Here is a 22510-nt window from a genome sequence, read left to right as displayed (position 1 = left end):
TGGCTTTAAATAGGAACTCCATATCCTATATACAGGTTTAGCTTTATCAACTAACCAAAGTAGAAGAGTCATTAATAAATAAAGTTGAATATAAGTCAAGATAAAGCCATTTTATATTGATCAGCTCTTAAAGTCTTAATATCATCAGCAAATTCCAAGAAGAAGCTTAAGGATACTTCAAAGAATAAGCGTAAATGATGACATCAAATGCTTTAGTCCTCTATGGAATTATATAAAAAATCTTCAGCGGATCAGTAAATGATAATAATAGAAAGATTAAGATCCTTATTAAATAGCCTGAGAACGATGGCTTGAGTCCATTTTATATCATTGTCGTCAGGCTTCTTGCATAGGAGGTTTCTGCTGATGTGATGATCTGCATAAGAAAGTATCGTCAATTTTGAATGTTTTCGTATCATCAAGAAAAGAACCTGGAGAACCATTTCAAGGCAACATGTTTAATGAACTCCAAGACATATAGCATAGCAAAAGGAATGTTATTGTTGTCTTTGTCAGATGCGTTAAGAGAATCCGATTAAATAGAATTAACCGAGTAATAACTTCTTCCCCATAGAATTTAATAAAGACCTTCCTGATGATCTATAGAAGAAAGTCAAGAATAACGAAGAGTCTGCTTAAGTCTCTTGAGAGAAAATTGTCCAGATATAACTGGTTTTAGTAAAAGTCAGATGTTCCTTGAGGTGTTCACTACACTTGGTTCCATATAACTTATAAATTTATTCCTGGATTATTTTGAACCCTAAATAGGTTTTATAAAGGACTTTTTTCTTAATCTTTCTTAGTCTTTAGGGTCTCAACTAGATTTAAAACCAGATAACTTGGACCTTGACAAATTTTATAAATTTATTATTTCAATTGATTGCAGTTTATTTCATAATTTTGCCATCAATGGTTTTTAAGATATTAAAGTTTAAGTGGTCCAATAAAGACTAAGTTCCTTATGGGTGTTGATTGAACTTGGATCGGGATACCTTGTAAATATACGCCTGAATTTTCTGGTCCTTTGAACGGATTTTTTTCTCAGTTAAGTAGAGTTTATTGCATAATTTTACCATAAATATTTTTTGAGATGTTTCAGTATTGAGAACTGGGTTCAATAAAGACAAAAGTTCCTTGGGGTGTAGACTGGATTTGGTGCCGGATAACTTAAAACCTGTTCCTGGATTACTTTATATCTTCATAAATTTTGTAAGAATTCTTTTCTTAATCCAGCACAGTATATTTCATAATTTTATCACAAATAGTTTTTAAGATATTTACATTTAAGTGGGAGTGGGTCCAATAAAGACAAACGGTCTTTGGAGTGTCGACTCGATTATGAGCCAAATAACTGGAAAACTTCTTTCTCTATTACTTTATATCTTTCACAAATTTTATAAGAAATTCCCTTCTTAATTAAGAACAGTTTGTTTAATAATTTTGTAATAATTAGTGTTTAACATATTTGAATTTTAGTAGGAGTGAGTCCAATAAAGACAAACGTTCCATGGGGGGTACCGACTGGATTCGTTGCCGGCTAGTTTGGAAATTTGTTTCTGGAATACTTTACATTTTATACGTGCTTAATGGAAAACCCTTTTATTAATCCAGAGCAGCTTATTTCATAATTTGATCACAAGTAGTTTTTCAGATATTTGCATTTAAGAGGGAGTGGGTCCAATAAGGGTAAAACGGTCTTTGAAGTGTCGACTCGATTAGGAGCCCAATAATTCAAAAACTTATTTCTTGATTGCTTTATATTATTTACAAATTATGTAAGAAATTCCTTTCTTAGTCCAGCACAATTTGTTTAATAATTTTGCGATAATTAGTGTTTAACATATTTGAAATTTAGTAGGAGTGGATCCAATAACGACAAACATTTCTTAGGGTGTCGACTGGATTCGGTGCCGGATATCTTAGAAACCTGTTTCTGAATTGCGTTATATATTATAAATGTTTTATATAGAATCCTTGAATTAATCCAGAGCAATTTATTTCATATTTTTATCACAAGTAGTTTTTAAGATATTTGTGGTTAAGTGGGAGTGGGTCCAATAAAGACAAACGGTCTTTGGAGTATCGACTCGATTATGAGCCAAATAACTGGAAAACTTATTCCTCTATTACTTTATATCTTTTACAAATTATATAAGAAATTCCTTTTTTAATTAAGAACAGTTTACTTCATAATTGTATTCTAATTAGTGCTTAACATATTTGAATTTTAGTAGGAGTAGGTCCAATAAAGACAAACGTTCCTTAGGGTGTCGACTGGATTCGGTGCCGAATATCTTAGGAACCTGTTACTGAATTGCGTTACATATTATAAATGTTTTACATAAAATCCTTGAATTAATCCAGAGCAGTTTATTTAAGATTTTTATCAAAAGTAGTTTTTAAGATATATGCGGTTAAGTGGGAGTGGGTCCAATAAAGACAAACGGCCATTGTAGTGTGGACTCGATTCGGAGCCCAATAACTTGAAAATTTATTTCTGGATTGCTTTATATCGTTTACAAAATTTATAAAAATATTTTTTCTTAATCCAGCACAGTTTATTTCATGAATTGATCCTAATTAGTTTTTAAGATATTTCAATTTTAATGGAAGTGGGTCCAATAAAGACAAACCTTTTCAGCGGTTTCTACCACATTACTCTTCACTTAAGTCCTCAATTACCTCAAAATGTTACTTTTTTTATGTAATTATGATCCTCACAGACGAGGTTATCATTTTATAACGATCGTGTGGGATTCATGGTTCCCAGTCGCGGATTTCTGCTAAAAAAAGGGTAAAAACTCAACTTTTTGTGATTTTACCGCATTTCACGTCTTCGCTATGTCTTGAATCATCTTAAACTGGTATTTTCCGTAAACAAACAAACCAATTCTAGACATAAAGCATTAATTTATTGCGATCTTCAATGATTCCAGGGTCTCAGGTCGGTTTTTATGCCAAAATGTGGAAAAATAGTCTAGTGTTTCTAGGGTTTCTACTGCATTTGATGTCTTTAATATGCCTAGAATAATTTTGAATTTTTTTTTTCGTATGTAAACAAGCCAATTGTAGGCGTAAAGGGTCAAATCATTGCGATCGTTAATGAATACTGGATCTCAGATGGGTTCCTGATGGTGTCGACTAGACTTGGAGCTATATAACTTAAAAATTTAATTTTGGATCGTTTTAAATCTTTAATAAATTTTATACATGACTATTTTTTAATCGACTTCATTTTATTTCATAATTTTACTATAAGTAGTTTTTGAGATATTAGTGTTTTAGTGGGAGTGGATTCAATAAAGACGAATGTTCCCTAGGTTGACGACTGGATTCGAAGCCGGATAACTTGGAAATTTATTTTTGGATAGCTTTGCGTCAATTACAAGTTTTGTAAAAACTTTTTTTTTACAATCCAATGCAGTTGATTTAATAATTTTATCATGAGTAGTTCTTAAGATATATCAGTTTTAGTTGGAGTGCGTCTAATAAAGTTAAACGTTCCTTGGTGTGTTAACTAGATTTAGAGCCGGATAACTTGGAAACTTGTATTTGGATGATTTTTTATTATTAATAACTTTATAAAGGGCTTTTTCTTTAATCCAGCACAGTATATTCCTTAATTTTTTTTAGTTGCTTTTAAGATATTTGAGTTTTAGTAGAAGTAGGTCGTGTGAGGTCAAACTGAACTTGGCACTAGATAACTTGTACTGTTCTTTCTAAATTTCTTTAATTATTAACAAATTTTTTAAAGACGTCTTTCCTGCTTCCACACACTGTTTGGACACATTATCCCAATACGGAGTTTACTATAGACATTACAATAGACAGTTTCTAAATTGAAGGTCTTAGAAGTTTTAATGAGTGGACTGAATGACATAAATGAAAACATCTCTCGCTCACATACTGTATTTCACCTCATTGAGATTACACAGAAAAACATAACAACAAACGTCACCATTGTTGTACTATCAATAATGTATTTTTATGGGATGATCAGTCTTCTTCTTATCACTATAAAAATATAAATATTATGGCAAACGTTCCTGGTTTATGAGATAAGAAACTGAATTTTCATCAAGTACTCTCATCTATTCTTAATCCAAATTGCTCTGGTTATATTTAAGTTAACCGCCTCTTACATTAGTATGCAGTTCCTCTATACCCCTTAGAAAGACTATATTCCTTAAATAATTATGCATTTCTTGGTTCTTCTTTTGCTGCTTTGCATATTCCTTCTATTTTGTCTTCACTTCTTGATACTAAGCATATTTTTCACTAAGAAAATTGATTATGGGACAAAGAGATGTATTGACTTAATTAACTTTAATTCAAAATCCTTTTCTTAAAATATTTAAGACTTACCAAAAAAAAAAATAAAAACTCTCAAAATTTCAGATAAACATCTGTTCAAAAACAAAATCAAAACAGAACTAAAACGGTATTAACTTTTTGTTACTATTAATATTTGTTGGCACAACTAATCCCCCGGCACAATGGGGTAAACGTGCGATTTCTAGTAATAAAAAATATAATTTTATAATTATTTGTTAAGGTTATGCACCTTTTAGTGGAAATTATGGGAAAACACTTGAAAAAAAACCTTTGTAACGCTTTTTTTGAACGTCTTTTATAGTGCCCAAGCATTACATTGTACTAAATATAAGTCCCTATCCTATAAGAACTAATAAGGAAATTATGCCATTTCAACTGTCGAGCTTTCTTCCTCCATCGGTTTTTCCGACTTCTTTTGATCCGGTGAAGTACCTAAGAAACAATTTTATAATTTTAACTAAATTTTATTGATTGAAATTACTCACGTTTCCTTAAGAGAACTTTCTCGAGAGCTATTATGGGTGATTCGTACAGCATAGTTAAGACAAAAGCCAAAATGTACGCTAGCAATATATCAGCTGCCGTTTGGTATTCCTGGAAAGAATAAGATAAAAATTCTGGATTAAAAGTATAGTTTTCCTAGTATAGGTCTGAACATTGTTGGATTTTTTGTAAAAATATTTCAAATCGAACTTCTTTAAAGCCTTTGTTTTATTCAAAGGACCAGAAAGATAGATATCTTCATTGATATTGATTCCACAGTCATTGACATTAAAATCACTATTGTAGAACAGACTAATATCGACCACGTAATATTGAATTTATGTTGTTATCTATAGTAGATTAATAGTTATCGATGAAAGTTTATCAGGTCGAGGTTTGGAATTCTTGGTAGCGTATACCAAACTTCAGGTCCATGAATCTCATTAACTAGACATTTGATTAAAATGATTTAAATGGTGTTTGATAGATAATCACATAGTATTCTACTTTGGTTATAATGAAGGTCACAATAAAACAACTACCAACTGAGATATCAGCAATTTTCATGCTAGCTACGGATCCGAAAAAGTCCTGGACCTACTAGGCTGAATATCTTCATTAAAATTGACCTTTTGTAGAGTAGACTCTTTTGTATCAAATAAAAATGGAAAAAATGCATTTTTTCTCTAATTTCCAAAAATTTTATTTTTGATGTTTTTCTTTTACTTTATATAAATAAAAATGATTTTCCTCGTTAGGGAATGTGGAAAAAACTGAATATTTTTTAATTTCCAAAATTTTAATTTTTTTCTACTTTTTTTTTTCTAAAAATAAATATTTCAAAAAGTAAAGGTGAAATTCTTAATTTTCATTTTTCTCGTCTACAAAACTGGCAAAATGGATTTTTTTTCGGTTTCCAAAATTTTAATTTTTACCGCTTTTCTTCTACTTTATTGGAATTAAAAATTTGTTTTTCATAAAGAAAAATCGAAATTATTAACTAGAGTTTTTCTCGTCAAGGAAACTGGAACAAAATTGATTTTGTTTCTAATTTACAAAATTTTAATTCTTGTTCTTTTTCTTACTTACTCTATTTTTATCTTAAAATAGGTATTTCAGGGAAAAAAAATTAATTCAAATCCCTAATTTAGGTTTTTCTCATCTATAAACCTGGGAAAATTGACTTTTTTTCCAAAATTGAAATCTATAAAGTTTTTCTGCTTCTTTATTGGACTTTATTGAAATGTGTAATTCAAAAAGAAAAATCGAAACTATTATCTGGAGTTTTTTTAATCGAGGAAAGTGAACAAAAAGATATGTTTTAATTTTAATTTTTGTCATTTTTCTTTTACTTTATTTGAAATTCTTACTGTAGGCTTTGTTCGTCTATAAAACTGGAAAAATTGATCTTTTCTAATTTTCCAAAATTAAATTTTCTGAAAGTTTTCTTGTACTTTATTAGATCTAAAAATGTACAATTCAAAAAGAAAAATTAAAATTAATAACTGCCATTTCCTTTTTTAAGAAAACTGGATAGGAAAGATTTGTTTCAATTTCCAAAAGTCTAATTTTTGATATTTTTTCTCTATTTTACTGGATTAAAAAAAAAATTCTGTACCCATGGCCTCGTAAGCTTCTTTGTCTATTTTCTTTTGATGATTTTCTATCCCTCTTTTGGGTTTTTCTTTTGACCTACAAAAAAAGCAACGAAAATTTCGACAAATTTCTTCTCTATGAAAGCAGAGATTTTTTATTATTTTGCTAATTATTTAATTTATTTATACTTAAAAAAGGAAATTTAAATAACTATTTAATTTTTATCCTTTTTTTTTATCATTTTTTATAGTATCTTATAATAACAGTTTTCCTAAAAAAAAAATGGAAAATATTATTCAAAAATATGGAAAAATTTATGTGTAATTTTATCCTCCCTTTTATCTGTCTCTTCTGCATGTTTCTTCTACAAAAGAAAAGGGAAATCTTAAAAAATTAGAAAATGAAAGAAGTCTAAGAAAAGGAATAACTTCTCTTAATATTTTTACACATTTTTCCTACTGAAAACCAAAATTTCATACGAAGAAAATCGATCCTTAGACAAACAAATGGAAATCTCGGGAATACTGTCTTTTACACTTCCTTTTTATAATTTTTTTTTCGGTTTTAATTTTTTTAGTACGGGTACATAAGGCTCAGTACAAAAAATATTAAATTTTAAAATTTTTACGCTAAAACTAGCGCCATATTTTTTGCAAAAATATAATCTCGGTAAATTTAAATTTTTTAAACACCATTTTATTAACCCTAAAAGCCCATGAATACAACTTTACCCTTTACACATATATTAAATAAAAAAAACTCTTTCTTCAATATTTTTCACAAAATATCCAAATTTTACCAACTCCATACATACCACATTAAACACACTGGCGTGTATCGGCGTCCTAATACTTCCAGCCGTATAAATTTGAATAATCCCATGCGATATATAAACGCAGTAAGTCAGCCTTGATAGAATCACCAACGGTTTCCAGTTTAAAAGTGGATCAATCCAGGCTATAAAAGACCAATTTTATACTAAATCAAGGACAACCAAATCAAACAATCCACACAATTAAATAAGTGAAAACTTACGTCCATACCCTGAAGAAATAGCAATTACCATCCATGCTATACATATGCTCCAAGCAAAGTGATATAAGGAGGCATATAAGGCGGTAAATAAGGGAGGTATGTGCAGCAGGTAAAAGAGGAATCCTGTGTATAGGGCTGCTAGCATAATTGGTGCACACATGATCCAACCTGGAACAAATGGAGACTAGTATATTATACTGATCTATTTACTAAAGAAAGCAAAAGATCTATTAGTCATACCTATTTTGACAATATGCCTAGGTATCTTGACATTATTATCATTCATCTTATGCTTAATATATGCGGTCAAAATCCCAACAAAATATGAGCTGGCCCTCATGTGCCCAGGAATATACATAGTCAAAAAGGAGTTATGAGACACTGGATCCTTAAGTACCCTAAAACGGTTTACTCATTGATTACCATAACTCTGAAAGTGTTTCACTTACTTAATATACAACATGAACATTGCATCTAAATTATTGATGTACACTATGACAAAAACCACCACAATGGATAAAATAATCAGTCCGATCACCAAAAAAACCCCCAGTTTGGGTCTTTTCCATAATATCCATGCTAATACTGGTGTAAAGAGGAAGAAGTTCATATCGCAGGTTACGTACCATGATTGAAACATGCACTAAAATGTCAGTTTCATTAAAAAAAAGTATATAAATTTAATAAGTTACGTACTATTTGATCAGTATTGACGTAGTTGTTGATATAAAGTAAGTTGGCCCACCAGCTGGCTAAACATCTTTCTTGTTCAAGACCAACCCTTTGCTGCCAAAAAGGGCCATCGCCAAGTTTTACGAAAATGGTACAGTAGAATGCCAAAATTACTGCATAAGTCGGTGACATTCTGAAAATATTGATTAAGTGGAGTCTCCACTTTTCTGATCAGACTGACTTACCTTATGATTCTGTGTAGGTAAAACAGCAATAAATTCACGCCATCTTTGCTGGCCTTCAGCTGGCCCAATATCAAGTAAGTTGCCAAAAAACCTGACAAGGTAAAGAACGTTTCCACTAGAATTGGCCCATTTAGTAACAAAGTGGTTTCAAATTTCGTATATAACTAGAACAGGTTTACGTGAGTTATTCAATGTCTTTTAATGAATTATTTGGTATGCACCTTTTCCACATATTTGGGATTCACCATAGGAGATCCAAACTCAAACATGATCCTATGCAAAACAATAATGAGCACCATAGAGTAAACTCTCATACCTGCAGAGAAATCTAAGCCATCCAGATTTTTGCTTTCCGATGTGAATTTCTTGAAATTGTTGGGAAACGAGAAGCATAGTATGAGACTGTGCAATTTATCTGAAACAGAACCATAGTGGAAATTAATCTTACCATTGTTGGATACTTTAAATTCCTTTCAATTTTCTAGATTTTTAGTAATAAGTTTGATGCCACCACTAAAGTTTCTATCTGCTTTCAAACAAAAATTGATGAACTGTAATAGAAAAATTATTATTGATGCTAAAACAATCCGAAGGAAGCACCAGAAGAAGAAGGAGCAAATGTCAATTTAATGGCAGTAAAGAGTTTTGGCGTAGATTCGAAGGAAATGCAAAAGAAAAAGAAAAAATATAAAAAGAAGGAGATGGAGAATACAAAAAAACAAAAGTAGAAGAACAACCTCAGGTAATGTGCCCTTAATTTCAACACAACAAATATACATTTTCTTAAGGCAAAATCTCATACATTTCTCGATATTGTGAACCCAGTTTGATTACCCTCTATTTTTCTCTAGTTCCTATATAACGTCGCAATATATCAAATATAAGAAAAAAGAAATCAAATTGCATTCCAGGCAGTTGCAGAGCAGCATGCTCTACTAAAGCATATTATAAATTAAGAAGAATCTTAGAGAAAGATGAAAAAGAATCTTAAATGAATAATGTGGGTAGAAGATGAACTTAATGAAGGAAGACTGATGATGAAAATGAGAATAATGATGATAAAGTGTAAGATAGGAGACCTTTAGGATCAAGTTCATTGGAAAAAAAAGAAATAAATCTTACTATAAAGGAAATAGGTCCTCGTTGCGGTTTAAATGAAGAATATGCAAAGACAAAACAAGGAGTTGATGAAAAAAAGCTGGAAAAAGAAGAATGATATGCAAAACAACAAGCAGAAAAGGGGTTGTTAAAAAAATCATTAAAATATTAAATATTTTTTAGCGAATTAATGAAACGATCAAGAAAACAACTAAGATAAGCAAATAAGGAAAATTAAACTTACTGTAGATACTTTGAGTTCCTTTTAATTAATATGTTTGATGCCACCACTACAGCTTTTCTTTATCTTCAACCATCAGTTTAAAAAATAATAATTGAAAGATTATTTATTGATGTTAAGCAATGTGAAGCTATCAAAAAAAGAAGAAGAAGAAGAAGAAGAAGAAGAAAGAGAAAAAAAGGCAATATGGGGTCATTTGCACTTATATTATCAGCACTTGCTCCTTATTGATTGCAATTCGACGGCAATGGAGAGTTTTGGTGCAGATTTTAAGGAAATGCAGAAGAAAGAGTAAAAATATGAGATGAAGTGGATAGAGAAAATAAAAACGGAAAAGGAGAAGAATACCCTAGAGCTCATATGCTTTTAAAACAAATATAGACTTTCTGAAAGTAATAGCTGATACACTTATTATTATTGTAAACGTCTCTATATTCTTTAAGCTCCTATATAACGTCGCAATATATCAGCGGAGAAATGTGATCTCTCTGAGGACTTTTCCACTTATGGTCATCTACAGTTGGAAATAGTGTGAAACAATATGCTTATTTAAACCTTCTTATAAAATTAAACTAAACCAAGAAAGCTTAACGAAAATATGTATTTGTTAATATTATGGAACCTGCAGTATGTTGTGCTACCTAGAAGTCTTCATCAAACATACAACTGACGTGACAAAACTTATTGAGAGCACAATCAACTCTATTGTCATTGTTCTCATACATTGAAGCGATGCTTAATTTTATACCATCACAGTTCATTGTGCTGTCTATAAGCAATTCTGTATAATTTAAAACCACTTTAAAAGTGTTCTTGGTAATTGTTAAAATTGCGGGGATCATGCGATACGTTGTGCTGTCTACAAGCTCACCTGCCTGTGCAAGGAATGGATCGAGACAGCATATTAAACCGCGGTGATGCCAAGGTTTAAAATGCGTTCTACAAGCATTTATCATCCAACGAGCGAGGTTGCGGATTACCAGGAATAGAATTAAATATTACTCCATGCATAAGCAGAGCAAAAGAAAAAATGTTCTTGAGTTAAACAACTTAAACTTAGAAGCAATAGGGAATAAGACAGTTCCACTTATAGCCTTGCTATTTATCTGCAGGTGCAAGTGAAAAAGGATCATGATCACATCGGCAGAGGGTGTTAAGAGATGACTTAGATTAATTTCGTTCTTGAACAATTTTATAAATTAATTTTTGTTGTCTAATCTATTAATTATCTTATGTTTAATGTGAATAAAATTATAAATTCATTAATAAGTTCATATTTTTCCGTATATAATAAGAAATTAGGGCAGGAAGTAATACAGACTCTGAATATGAAAGCGGTGCTCCAGGACCATCCCCAAAGAAGAAACTACGCACGGAAATTGTGCATAAATATACATATGAATGGAGCTAAAGAAGTTTTACTTCAGTCGGGTGGTCTCAAGCGCACAATTTTTTTGTAATTAATTTTTCCGACTTTATTATTTCATAAACGCGGTAAAAAATTAATTAGTTAATTAACTAAAATAATGTCTGATTAATTAAAGGACTTCTGTGAAGTACGATTCTATAAAAACTTTGAATTTAGCCTGTTTTTATTGGCGTAACTTTAAACATTACGCAGATGTTGAACAAAAGGGTCATATAATTCTCGCCCAGGGCGCTGGGCGAGTATCATTCGTTCCTTTGCGGTATCATTCGGTACTACTTACACACTTTGTCAACAATTTGAGAATACATTATATAGAAGTATAGTCATGAAGAAGTAAGCAACACTACTTACAGTCTTAAGTAAAGGATGAATCTAACCGGCTTTAGGATATCATTCTTAAAATAAAACGAACGAATCAAACACATAGATATTCCAGGATATTTATGTTTTTGTTACGAGATAATGAATTATCTCATCGAAATGCATAACTCTTAAAACAAGGTTGGCTTTTATTTTGCGGAGAAAAGACTTCCTTTAAGAAAGCATCTTCTAACCACTTATCACCTCTTATTATCTATAGTATTAACCATTTCCTCCACTTCCAAAATGGACTTCTTCAATAAACCGAGTTAAATCATGTTCAAATGAAGGTTTTTATTTACATACAAAAAAAATCCAATAATATGTCCAAACTGCCTACCACCAACGTGAATACGCGGCATCTTTTTAAAAAATGACCCTTTTATCAATCTTGCAATCCGGGCAACGTTAATTTCTTGAGCTACGTCATTTCTTCGCTGACGTAATTCAACAATATGATTTATTGTTTTGCATAAACATTTTTTTATGACACCTCAGTAAAAAAATCTAGCAGGTTCAAATCTGGCGGCCTGGGAGGCCATAACATTGGATCAAGTCGACCGATTCATCTGATGAACTACGTTTGGTTTGTATATTGACAAACTTGAACGACATAATGTGCTGGGTAGCCATCAATTTGGAACTACATTATTCAGCGAGTGGCCAAAGGAACGTTTTCTAATAGAAGTGGTGAAACAGTTTTGACAGAAATGTAAATAAACCTGCCAGTTTAGATTTTTTAGTAATTGCACGTCCGTTCAAGATACCAGTCCACATGGTTATTTTGAACCGGGACTTTTCTTATTGAGTGAAGTGCGGATCTTCCAATGCATAAGAATGTAAATTATGCATGTTCATAAAGCCATCTTTTTTTAAACATACTCTTATCCGACCACAGTACATTAAATAAAAGCATTCTGTGCCAATACTGTATAGTCCGGGGAATCTATACTTTTTAACAAAAAAATTGTAACCCGCAAACGAACGACTGGATGTGGTAAAGGGGTTCATAAGAAACATAAAAAAAATAAATTCATACCTGGGGTAGTTGCGGGGTGGTTTTGCGGGGGTGAAAACTGAAAAAAAACAGCTGGAGCATTTTTCTATCGCTATTTGCGGCAAAAGTTGACGCTCAAATAAAAAGTGCTTAATGGCAAAGTTGTAGATAGTATAAAAATCTATAATTTTTGTAGAGGGCACTTTTGAACATAACCTCAAATTGTTCAAGATAAATGCAAAAATTGCGAAAATTTTTTTTTTCGTTTTTTATTTTTCATTTATCCAAAAATTATGCAATTTTCATAAAACTTGGTATAAATATACCCTTTAGTATCCTAAATAATCTCTATTTTTTTCAGTACTATACAATAACAAATTTTCAAGAAATTTAAGTTTTTCGAAAAAATTACTTTTTTTTAAACGAAATTTGTCCTTCGGAGAATTGTCCTAGGAAGTTGATATGGGGCTTATTTTTTTTGTTTTTATTTCTACTTTTTAATAAAATAAAGAAAGGTTATACTTCCTATTTGAAAATAAGCCAAAAAATGCAAAAAACTGATTTTTTTTTTTGCAACAATGAACTTTTTAATAATTGTTAATAATTTACTAACAATTTTTAAAATCTCAAAAAAGTAATAGCACCACTAGATTCTACGAAAAAAATACATAAGAAAATATATATTTCATCATGTAAAGTTCAATAGATTGTTTTATGCAGGAGACAATTCAAGCTTACCCCCCAGTATGTATCCCGTGCCTCGACGCGTATTCTGTATATTACACTAAATCAGCCAGAGAAATCGATGTCGCTTTATAATTTTCGAAGGGTAGAATCAATTTTTCGAACTTACCAATTCCAAATCGATTTTATTAAACAAAATTTGGCTACTTTTTGATCGAAATCAGCGGTTTTTACATATTTCCATAAAAAATATTTAATGAAGAATGAAATAATTGTACAAAATTGATTAAAATTTTACAAAATTGCTGAAAATTTATTGCAGTATTGGATTTTATGAATACATTATACATTTTATGATACAATATTTCATTATACAAGAAAATATAATACAATATTTTATGATACAAGAAAATTTTTTACATTATGTACAGTTTATATAATACGACGTATTGTTTTATTGATTTGTTAGTCTTTTTTTTATTTACATGCTGTGAAACTTGTTCATGGTCGGACTCTTCAGTACAATCTGGTTCTTCAGCGTTTTCCACATCTTCATAACCGCTGATATCAGAGTCTTCACATTCTTCTTCATTTTCGGCGTCTAATGAGATTCTTGGAAGTTCAAACTCATTTAAAATCTCTTCCGAATCACTGCAATCTTCCTCTATTTCATCGATATTGGAGCAGTTGCCTATATCTTGGCAATTAGTGCACAATGATGTGCACGATAGCCCATGCTTCCTACACCCACATCGATTTGTACTGCAATTACCTTTGCAGGTGCAAAAGATTTTTTTGAGTAACTCTTAGGGTATCATCGTGTCGCTTGTGTATCGAGGCATAAGAATTGTACTATTATTCTATTATTCACGAGTGACTCTTTCCATCTCCACATGGTTGCGCTTAAGTTGTTACCAAGCCACATTTGAAGTTGATGATATACTCTGAAACAATGCTGTGTAGCTGCTCCAATTGTTGGTGGTAACTTTTCTAATTTGAATGTAGATTTAGCAGTTAAGATTTCGTAACGCTGAAATCTCAAATTATTATTATATATATTATTATAAATTATTATATTATTAGATTATTATTTGCCTTATACAGACATTATTCATCTGCAATTCAATGATCTTTCGAAGGTAATCTCTTTCCGAGCTGCAACATCAATACCTAAAATAAGTAACTCCAAACAGAAACGGGATATTACACATAAAAAATGTACACACTATATCGCGTTTTAATTTAGAGGTCCTGAAATATGTGAAAATCGCCGATTTCGATAAAAAAGTAGCCAAATTGAATTGAAAAAAACCTATTTGGGATTGCTAAGTTCGAAAAATCAATTCTGCACGTCGATAATTATATAGCGTCATCGACTTATATGGCTGATTTAGTGTAATATACAGAATACGCGTCGAGGCACGTGATATGTACTGGGGGGTAAGCTTGAATTGTCTCCGGCATAAAACAATCTATTGAACTTTACATGATGAAATATATATTTTCTTATGTATTTTTTTTCGTAGAATCTAGTGGTGCTATTACTTTTTTGACATTTTAAAAATTTTTAGTAAATTATTAACAATTATTAAAAAGTTCATTGTTGCAAAAAAAAATTTCAGTTTTTTGCATTTTTTGGCTTATTTTCAAATAGGAAGTATAACCTTTCTTTATTTTATTAAAAAGTAGAAATAAAAACAAAAAAAAATGAGCCCCATATGAACTTCCTAGGACAATTCTCTGAAGGACATAATGATGACTATAATATTGGAATGGTCACCCGTCAAAACACCAGCATTCCACCTGCCAAACAATGTCATCCACCTTCTATTTACATTGTTTGAGAAGTAAAATGCTGGTGTTTTGACGGGTGACAATTCTAATATATCGTTGCACTGGACTTTACCTTCCCAGAATTAAAATAATTTAAGAGACGATAAAAGATGTAGAGACAGGATGAAGTCAGTGAAGACCAGCATGACATAAAAAAGTGGGAAAAGAAACATTCATATAAAAGTGAATTAGTTGTGCCACGTTTGCATATGATGCTCAGGTAAATATAAATGAATCTATAAGGAAATTTCTTTCAGTAAAAAATGGAAATCATTTTTTGTTATCACTGGAAATGAACTATCATTGCCCTGGCTTCTTTCTAATTAGTTATTATAAATTTAGTGTGCAAAGTTGATCAGGATCAGAAAAACACTTTTAAATAGGTTGGAATTTCGTAACATGCTGGTCAATCATTTCATCTTCAAATCTACTTGACGAGAAATGTGTTGGAAAGTGATACTTTCTTACAGCTAAAAGTGTTGAATTAATTGACTAACCGATCATTTAGAGTGATGTTGAATGCTGAAAATATGGTTAAAATCGTAGCTGATAGAGCATAGCATCTTCGTAAATTTAATTTCCTATAGGGTTGAAAAAAGTTAATTTCAACAATTGACAAACAACTGTAAGATCTTGACGACTCTTTCTTCAAATTTCTGAGATATTTACAGAGATCATTTGACGAGGACTGTTTTTAAAAAATAATATTTTATTAATTTTCATATAGTGAATTGGACCAATCACTAAATGCTGAGGTTAAAAACGTCGTTGAAATTCATTCACACAAATCTGTAATCAATTCTTGATAAATTTCTGAATATTGGATAATAAATTCCCACCTGCAATTTTTCTGCAACTACAAGTGCAAAAGGATCATGATCACATTGCCAGAGTGTGATTGAAAAGATGAAACAGTTTCATGTAAATTAAAATAAATTTAAATCTCAACTACTGAAGCATCAGTTTCCCAGAATTAAAAAAATTTTAGAGATGTGAAAGAATATATATAAAGGATGAAGATAATGAAGAAAAAATGCCAATCAGTATCAGGTTCATCAAAATAGGGAATTAATTTTAATTCCAAATATTGATGAAACTGGGTATCTGCAGAGGAGCATGCACTACTGAACCTTCAAGGCTCTAGAATAAGAAAAAAATTGACGATAAAAGATTTAGGAAGAAGATGAACGTAATGAAGGAATGCAGACAGAGAGTATGTAAAAAATGATGAAACTAATGACGTTTGAAGGGAAAATGCATAGCAACTAGTATGAATCGACTTATTACAGTATGAAAAATAATAAAATAAGATAGGATAACTTCAGTATCAAGTCCATCATCAGAAGAAAGAGAAACTAAACTTGTTAAAAAGGAAACAACTGATTGTTGAGGTGTATATGACAAACATACAAGACAAAACAACAATCAGGACAAAAAGGACTTTATAAAAAAACACCAAAATAATAATTTTCTTTTTTGCGTCTTTAATAATTCACGCGCCTAGTTGAATAGCCTCACCAGATAAACTTATCTTTTAGACAGTTTTAAAAACCTCGCATCCGCTATATATTTTTTGCCATTCATAAGCAATGAATTGTTACCATGTATTTAGTGAAAGGCTGTCAATCAAACTTATTTATATATTTGTATGAGAAATCGCACAATAATTTGCAAAGGATCACCTACCTGTCAGTTTAAATTCCCTATGTGAACCTCTCCTGATTAATACGTCATAAATACTTGAGATAACTACCACCAGGACGGACAGTATCAAAAAAATACTAAAAAACAATATTTTAGATCTAAGATTATTTGTGAGAGTTATTATTCTTACATAAATGCCCAGTCACCTAAGGTTAGCCTTACAGGTTTACTGGTTTGGCAACTTCGCTCTTGAACATCCACCAATAATTGAAAATCGCTTTTATTATTGAATTTTTCAGTGTTTTTGTATAAAGACTTCTGTAGATCTTTATAGGAGCATGATGACGGTAGACAGAATGCAAAGTAGAGTTCGTTTCTGGACCCTTTGGTATCATCATTGGAATAAACCTATAAAAAAAAACATTAAAAAAATTGATAACGCAATAAAATAACGATTGCAACATTGTATTACAGCATTTTATTGGTCTATTCCGATAAGGTCACTCCCACAACTAATTACCTTTAGGACAATTAATATTAATTATTCTTATTTGAGTCGGTGCATTAGAAAGTAAAATTAATGCGACAAAACCAGAAATATTTTATTTGCTAATTATTTGATTGTAACGTGCGGGAATAATATTGATTTTAAGATGCAGTAATTAAGTTGTGATGAATATTATTAATAATAATAATATTATTCACTTGTGGTTGAATGCATTAAATTTCTTTGGCAGGTGTGGACATAAATCAGAGATATTAGCATCTGGGTGATTCTATTATTGTTAAGTAGTTTAGCGATTTATTATATTGAATTTTCCGGTTAAAGTTTTTCTAAAGACCTCATTCGATTGTAGATTAATTATTTACAGATCTACAGGTTTTTCTTAGAGCCTATATGCTTCTACTCCACTGATGGCAAGTTCTTCTACGCTTTAAGATAAAGAATTATAAAATTATCATCTGGCATGTTTTTCAATATATTTGTCTGCACCTTTTTGATTTTCTCGTTTTTCCCCATCATTCTTGAAGAACAATTAGTTTTATCTAATATTTAATTTTATGGCATCTTATGGCAAATGGTGCTGTTTCACTTAATTAAAAAAAAAAAAACGTGTAAAAAACTATTTTTCCGATAACCGATTCCGAAATCATTAGGTTGTATAACAGCAATCCAAGTGATTATCACAAGCACTGGCTCGTAGAATTCCAATTTTCTCGCCAATTTTCACGCCGCTTACCCGTCCTTCAATATACATGTTTTTTTTTCATATTTTTAATTATAATTAGTTTTATTTTATTGTAATAAATCGATAGCAATTGTCTTAACAAGTCTAGTGTGAAATGCATTATATAATAGCAATTACAGACAATATGTTGTTCCTATACTAAAAAAATATTTTACTTACAGTCAATTTTTCCCACATAGATTCGTTGAAGTACCTCTGATAATCACTTTTTTCATAATAGCTGCTTCCGTGCTGGATAAGGGTGTCTTTTGGCGGTACGATAATAAACTGGGCCATACAGTACTGCCCGGAAAACTCTTCTTTCTCATAAGGTACTTGAATTTCCACACATTCGTCAAAGTTTCCTAAGTCGTGAGATGAGCCAGAGAGTATTCCGCTGGGCATCTTTCCAGAGGAATCGAACACTTAAATAAAATTAGTTAGTATAAGATTCCAGTAAAATATTTTAATTCGAGAAAAAATGGAGGGTTAATGTAAAGGAATTACAGGAAGATGTAGAGATTCTTATCAAGGGATTATACGAAACTTTCATATAGACTAACAAAAAAGTGAGGATCTAAATTGGAATACAGGGAGAAGATATAGTATACCAAAAACCGGGAATGTTTTATACAGGGTGTTTCAGAACTATGGGATCAAACTTATGGGGGTTGTTCAGTGCAACAAAAGAATCAATTTGAGTATAGGAACCCATGTCCGGAAATGCGTCACTATGCCACTATGGCCCTAAGACGCGTTAAAATTTATAAAAAACATTAATTACCTAAATAGGATCTGCTGCATTTATTTTAACTGACAATCATTCTTTGTATAGTATTATGGAAGGAACAAAGTAGGAAAAGGAACTGAGGTAAAGAAATGAAACGGACATCGAACTTAATGATAAATAGTAAGCAGATGAAGAGAATATTAAAAGGTTGAAGAGTGGACTTGAAGAATGGACTGAAATTAAGGATATTTCTATGCCTGAAATATCTTTAAACATATAAGAAAGAAATGAGGACTAGATTTAATGATAGAGAGTAGATGAAGGGAGTATTAGAATGTTAAAGAGGAAGAAGCAGAATAAAAATAAATAAAAAGCTATTTTAAGAAGTCCTTGAAGAATGAACTGAACTTCTTTCTTTCACTGACGAATTAAGGTTGAAGAGTAAGAAAGAAAATAAAAATTATTGAAAGACTTGTGTAAGATAAGCGAGATAAGTCACATTGATTTAAAAATAATAATTTTAAAATAAAAGTCTGGACTTTGGGTCATGGGAGGTTTTTGAGTTTTAAGCAGAAATTTAGCCTTATTTTTTAGACAACAACTATTTTTCATTTTCTAGTAAATTTATCGAGAAATGCTGAATTACGGTTTTTGAGTTAAAGGCTGATAATAAGATTTCTTAAAGAAAAATCCAGAATTATAAAAAAAAATGTAATTTTATTCCCTGTATGTTTTTCAAAAAACGATGACATAGGTGTCTAATCATTAAATCAGGAATATGTGTACAAATTTTCGAAAGTATAACTCTGGGATTTTTTCAGTTACAGCTCATATTAATCAGTTTTTTTAATAAAAAAAATCAAGAATTTTTCAAAGCAATTATTTTTATTCAATTCGCTATATTTTTTTTCTTGTATTTTTAATGCTGAAGAAGTGTCCAACCAATTTAAATCAAGAATTCGTCTACACATTTTCGAAAGCATAATTCTTGAATTTTGTGAGTTGCAGGTCATGTGAATTAGATTTTTTAAGAAAAAATCAAGAATTTTAGGAAGAAATTATTTTTATTTTATTTATTTTTTTTTAAATGCTAAATTAGGTGTCTAACCAAATTAAACCAAGAATTCGTCTACACATTTTCGAAAGCGTATCTCTCGAATGTTTTGGGTTACAGGCCATGTTAATAAGATTATTTAAGAAAAAATCAAAAAATTTTCGAAGAAATCAAAGAAATAGATGCAGATTAATGCTGAAGAAGTGTCCAACCAATTTAAATCAAGAATTCGTCTACACATTTTCGAAAGCATAACTCTAGAATTTTTTGAGTTACAAATCATGCTAATCAGATCTTTTAAGCAAAAAATAAAGAATCTTTCAAATAAATTATTTTTATTTAATTCCTTGTGTTTAAAAAAAAAATGCTGAAATAGGTGTCCAACCGATTTAAATCAGGAATTCGTGTACAAATTTTCGAAAGCATAGCTCTTGTTTTTTCTGATTTACAAACCATGTTTTAAGAAAAAAATCAAGAATCTTTGAAATAAATTATTTTTATTTAATTCCCTGTATTTTTTTAAAAAAATGCTGAAATAAATCAAGAATTCGTGTACAAATGTTGGAAAGCATAACTCTTGGATTTTGCGAGTTAAAAACCTAGTTAAACAGATTTTTTCAGAGAAATTATTTTTATTTAATTCCCTGTACATTTTTTTAAAAAACGCCGAAGTGGGTATCTAACTAATTTAAATTAGGAATTCAATTTGAAGTCATGTTAATCAGTTTTAAAAAAAATCAAGAATTTTTTCAAAAAATTGTTTGTGTTCAATTGTCTATATTTTTTCAAAAAACGCTCAATTAGGTATCTAACCAACTTAAATCAAGAATTCGATTTTTTCAGTTACACGACCTGTTAACGAGTTCTTTTAAGAATTTTTCCAATCCAGAAATTATTGAATTCCCTGCGTATTTTTCAAAAAAACCCTGAAATAGGTATCTAATTAATTTATTCAAATTAAGAATTCGAGTAAAAATTTTTAATATTTAAGCTTTTGAAGTGTTTTGAGTGGATATTGATCAGAAAGACTAATGATTAAAAAAAATTTTATTCAATCTCTTATAGGTTTTTTATCAAACACTGCAATTACTATTAAATAATTCTATATGAGCAGTTCACATACAAATTTCTATTTCAAATACAGTGGAATTAAAACAAAAAATACAAATGCATAAAAACTTCTTAATTAAGACCTCTCATAGTCGATCTGCTTCCAAAGAAATAATAAAAACTTGGAATCTAAATCCAAAATGCTGTAGAATCAACAAAGTCAACTTCTACTGAAGAGCCTTTAAATGACCCCAAAAACAAAGCAAGTCGGGTAAAAAATAGGGTACTAACTTGCTTTAATGGTATTATTATAACTAAAGTTCCAACTTACTTTCTGTAGCCCAAACTTTCAAATTCTTCAGCTCTTCCGCGTAATACTCGCTATGCTCTCTACACTTTTCATTATCCGAATTCAGTGTGGGAATGTAGAGCTGGACTACCTCGAACTCATCTACCAAATCCGAAAAACTTCCGAAAATACTTTGCGAATATCCACGCGAATACAACGCGAAAAGAACGCAAAAAACTCGAAGCGCGTCCATGCTTCTTATTTGAAAGAAATCACGACAATTGAAAAACTTGACGGTTTTTTTTCGAATATTTATATGTAAGAAATCGAAAGTCTATTAATAATAGTCATGGTGCTTAAAGAGTTATGCTTGCTGGGTGTAATTCATTAGGTTAATTAATTATTATCAGTATTTTAATTAGGAAAAATATAATTTTGTCTGGTTGTATTTATTTAATTTTTTTTTAAATTATGTAAAGTTAAATATTTACTTTTTAATGTTCGATTTTAAACTATAAATTTTCACACCTAAGCCTTGTACTATAAGCAAATAGATTTTTTGTGGTTAAATGTTCGTCAAACTTGTCAGAGAGACCAGTTGTACAGGTTACGAAATCACCAAAATTCTAAAATGTTAATCATTAGAATAAACAAACATCTTATGCAAATGTGTACTTTTTGTAGAAAAGTAATTAAAATATCCACTAAAAAAAGAACCACTTATTTATCAAGTTCAGTAGAATATTCTAAAGAAGTCAAAAAAGCATTAACAATATATATTATTAATATATTTAAATAATAAATTAGAATAAATTTCACTTTGATAATGCTGAAATGAAAGAGGATGGAAAATGGAATATTAATTAAGCTCAAAAAGAGCAAATTTTCTCTTAAAAGGCAATATTCCCCTCGGCTTGCAACACTGTGCCTGAATACCTACAATATCGAAAATGAGGTTATGCTGAATTTTTTGGACCAAATTGGCAACATGCAACTGGATTGGAAACTGTCGCTGTGACATTTAAAACGAATGATAATGACATATGGCTGCCAGTTCCTAAAGAGTTACTTCAAATACTATGAAAAAAGCTTTTAGGAACATAAGAAAGTTAAAATCATGACAATTCTGTTTTTGCATAAACTCTTCACTGTCTCACTTGAAGATGTCTAAATAGAGCAACATTTTCTGCAGTTGAAAATACTGGCACCTAATTTCTGAAGGCACTTTTGAACTTGAAAAATAATTCTTCTAAAATAAAGTTAAATTTTTTGCAGGTGGTGACACTGGTCATCAACATCGAAGTTAGGTTTATGCTAATATTTTTAGCCCGAATTGGCAACAAGGGATTGCGTATGTCACTGTCAACTATTTGTCAAGTTTGAAGTTAATTACAGTGACAAGTGATAAAATAGTACATGGTTGCCGGATTTTAATGAGTTACTTGAAGTCCCATAAAAAATTTTTAGGCATTAGAAATTTATGTTCATGAACATGACATTTCTGTT

At 30.5% G+C, this 22510-nt stretch overlaps 2 protein-coding genes across 2 annotated transcripts in view; one reads left to right on the top strand and one right to left on the bottom strand.

Moving 5' to 3' along the window:
• The window catches only part of LOC126742576 (transmembrane protein 17-like), a 78176-nt gene that overhangs the window by 11541 nt on the left and 44125 nt on the right, over positions 1 to 22510 (top strand). The window lies entirely within an intron of this gene.
• On the bottom strand, positions 4599 to 21372 carry LOC126742568 (nose resistant to fluoxetine protein 6-like). Its single transcript, XM_050449291.1, has 13 exons — positions 21047 to 21372; positions 18062 to 18306; positions 16843 to 17060; positions 16695 to 16789; positions 8588 to 8781; positions 8367 to 8530; positions 8146 to 8314; positions 7899 to 8092; positions 7690 to 7847; positions 7450 to 7617; positions 7229 to 7371; positions 4821 to 4929; positions 4599 to 4767 (listed from the first exon to the last, which is right to left on the bottom strand). The coding sequence occupies exons 1-13, from the start codon at positions 21255 to 21257 to the stop codon at positions 4697 to 4699; spliced, it is 2139 nt and encodes a 712-aa protein (XP_050305248.1). The 5' UTR covers positions 21258 to 21372; the 3' UTR covers positions 4599 to 4696.

The sequence above is a fragment of the Anthonomus grandis genome, chromosome 11, assembly GCF_022605725.1.
Source record: "Anthonomus grandis grandis chromosome 11, icAntGran1.3, whole genome shotgun sequence".
NCBI lineage: Eukaryota > Metazoa > Arthropoda > Insecta > Coleoptera > Curculionidae > Anthonomus > Anthonomus grandis.
The sequence above is the reverse complement of the archived record's forward strand: the minus strand, read 5'-3'. Positions and strand labels throughout refer to the sequence as shown.

Bases quoted from the DNA above. Each gene is read 5' to 3' on its own strand.
- LOC126742568 (XM_050449291.1), bottom strand. From the start codon at position 21,257: ATGGACGCGCTTCGAGTTTTTTGCGTTCTTTTCGCGTTGTATTCGCGT. The intron at 16,790-16,842 runs GTAAGAATAATA...ATTGTTTTTTAG, and splicing joins TTAGGTGACTGGGCATTTAT to TATTTTTTTGATACTGTCCG. The intron at 8,782-16,694 runs GTAGGTGATCCT...GTTCTGTTTCAG, and splicing joins TAGGGAATTTAAACTGACAG to ATAAATTGCACAGTCTCATA.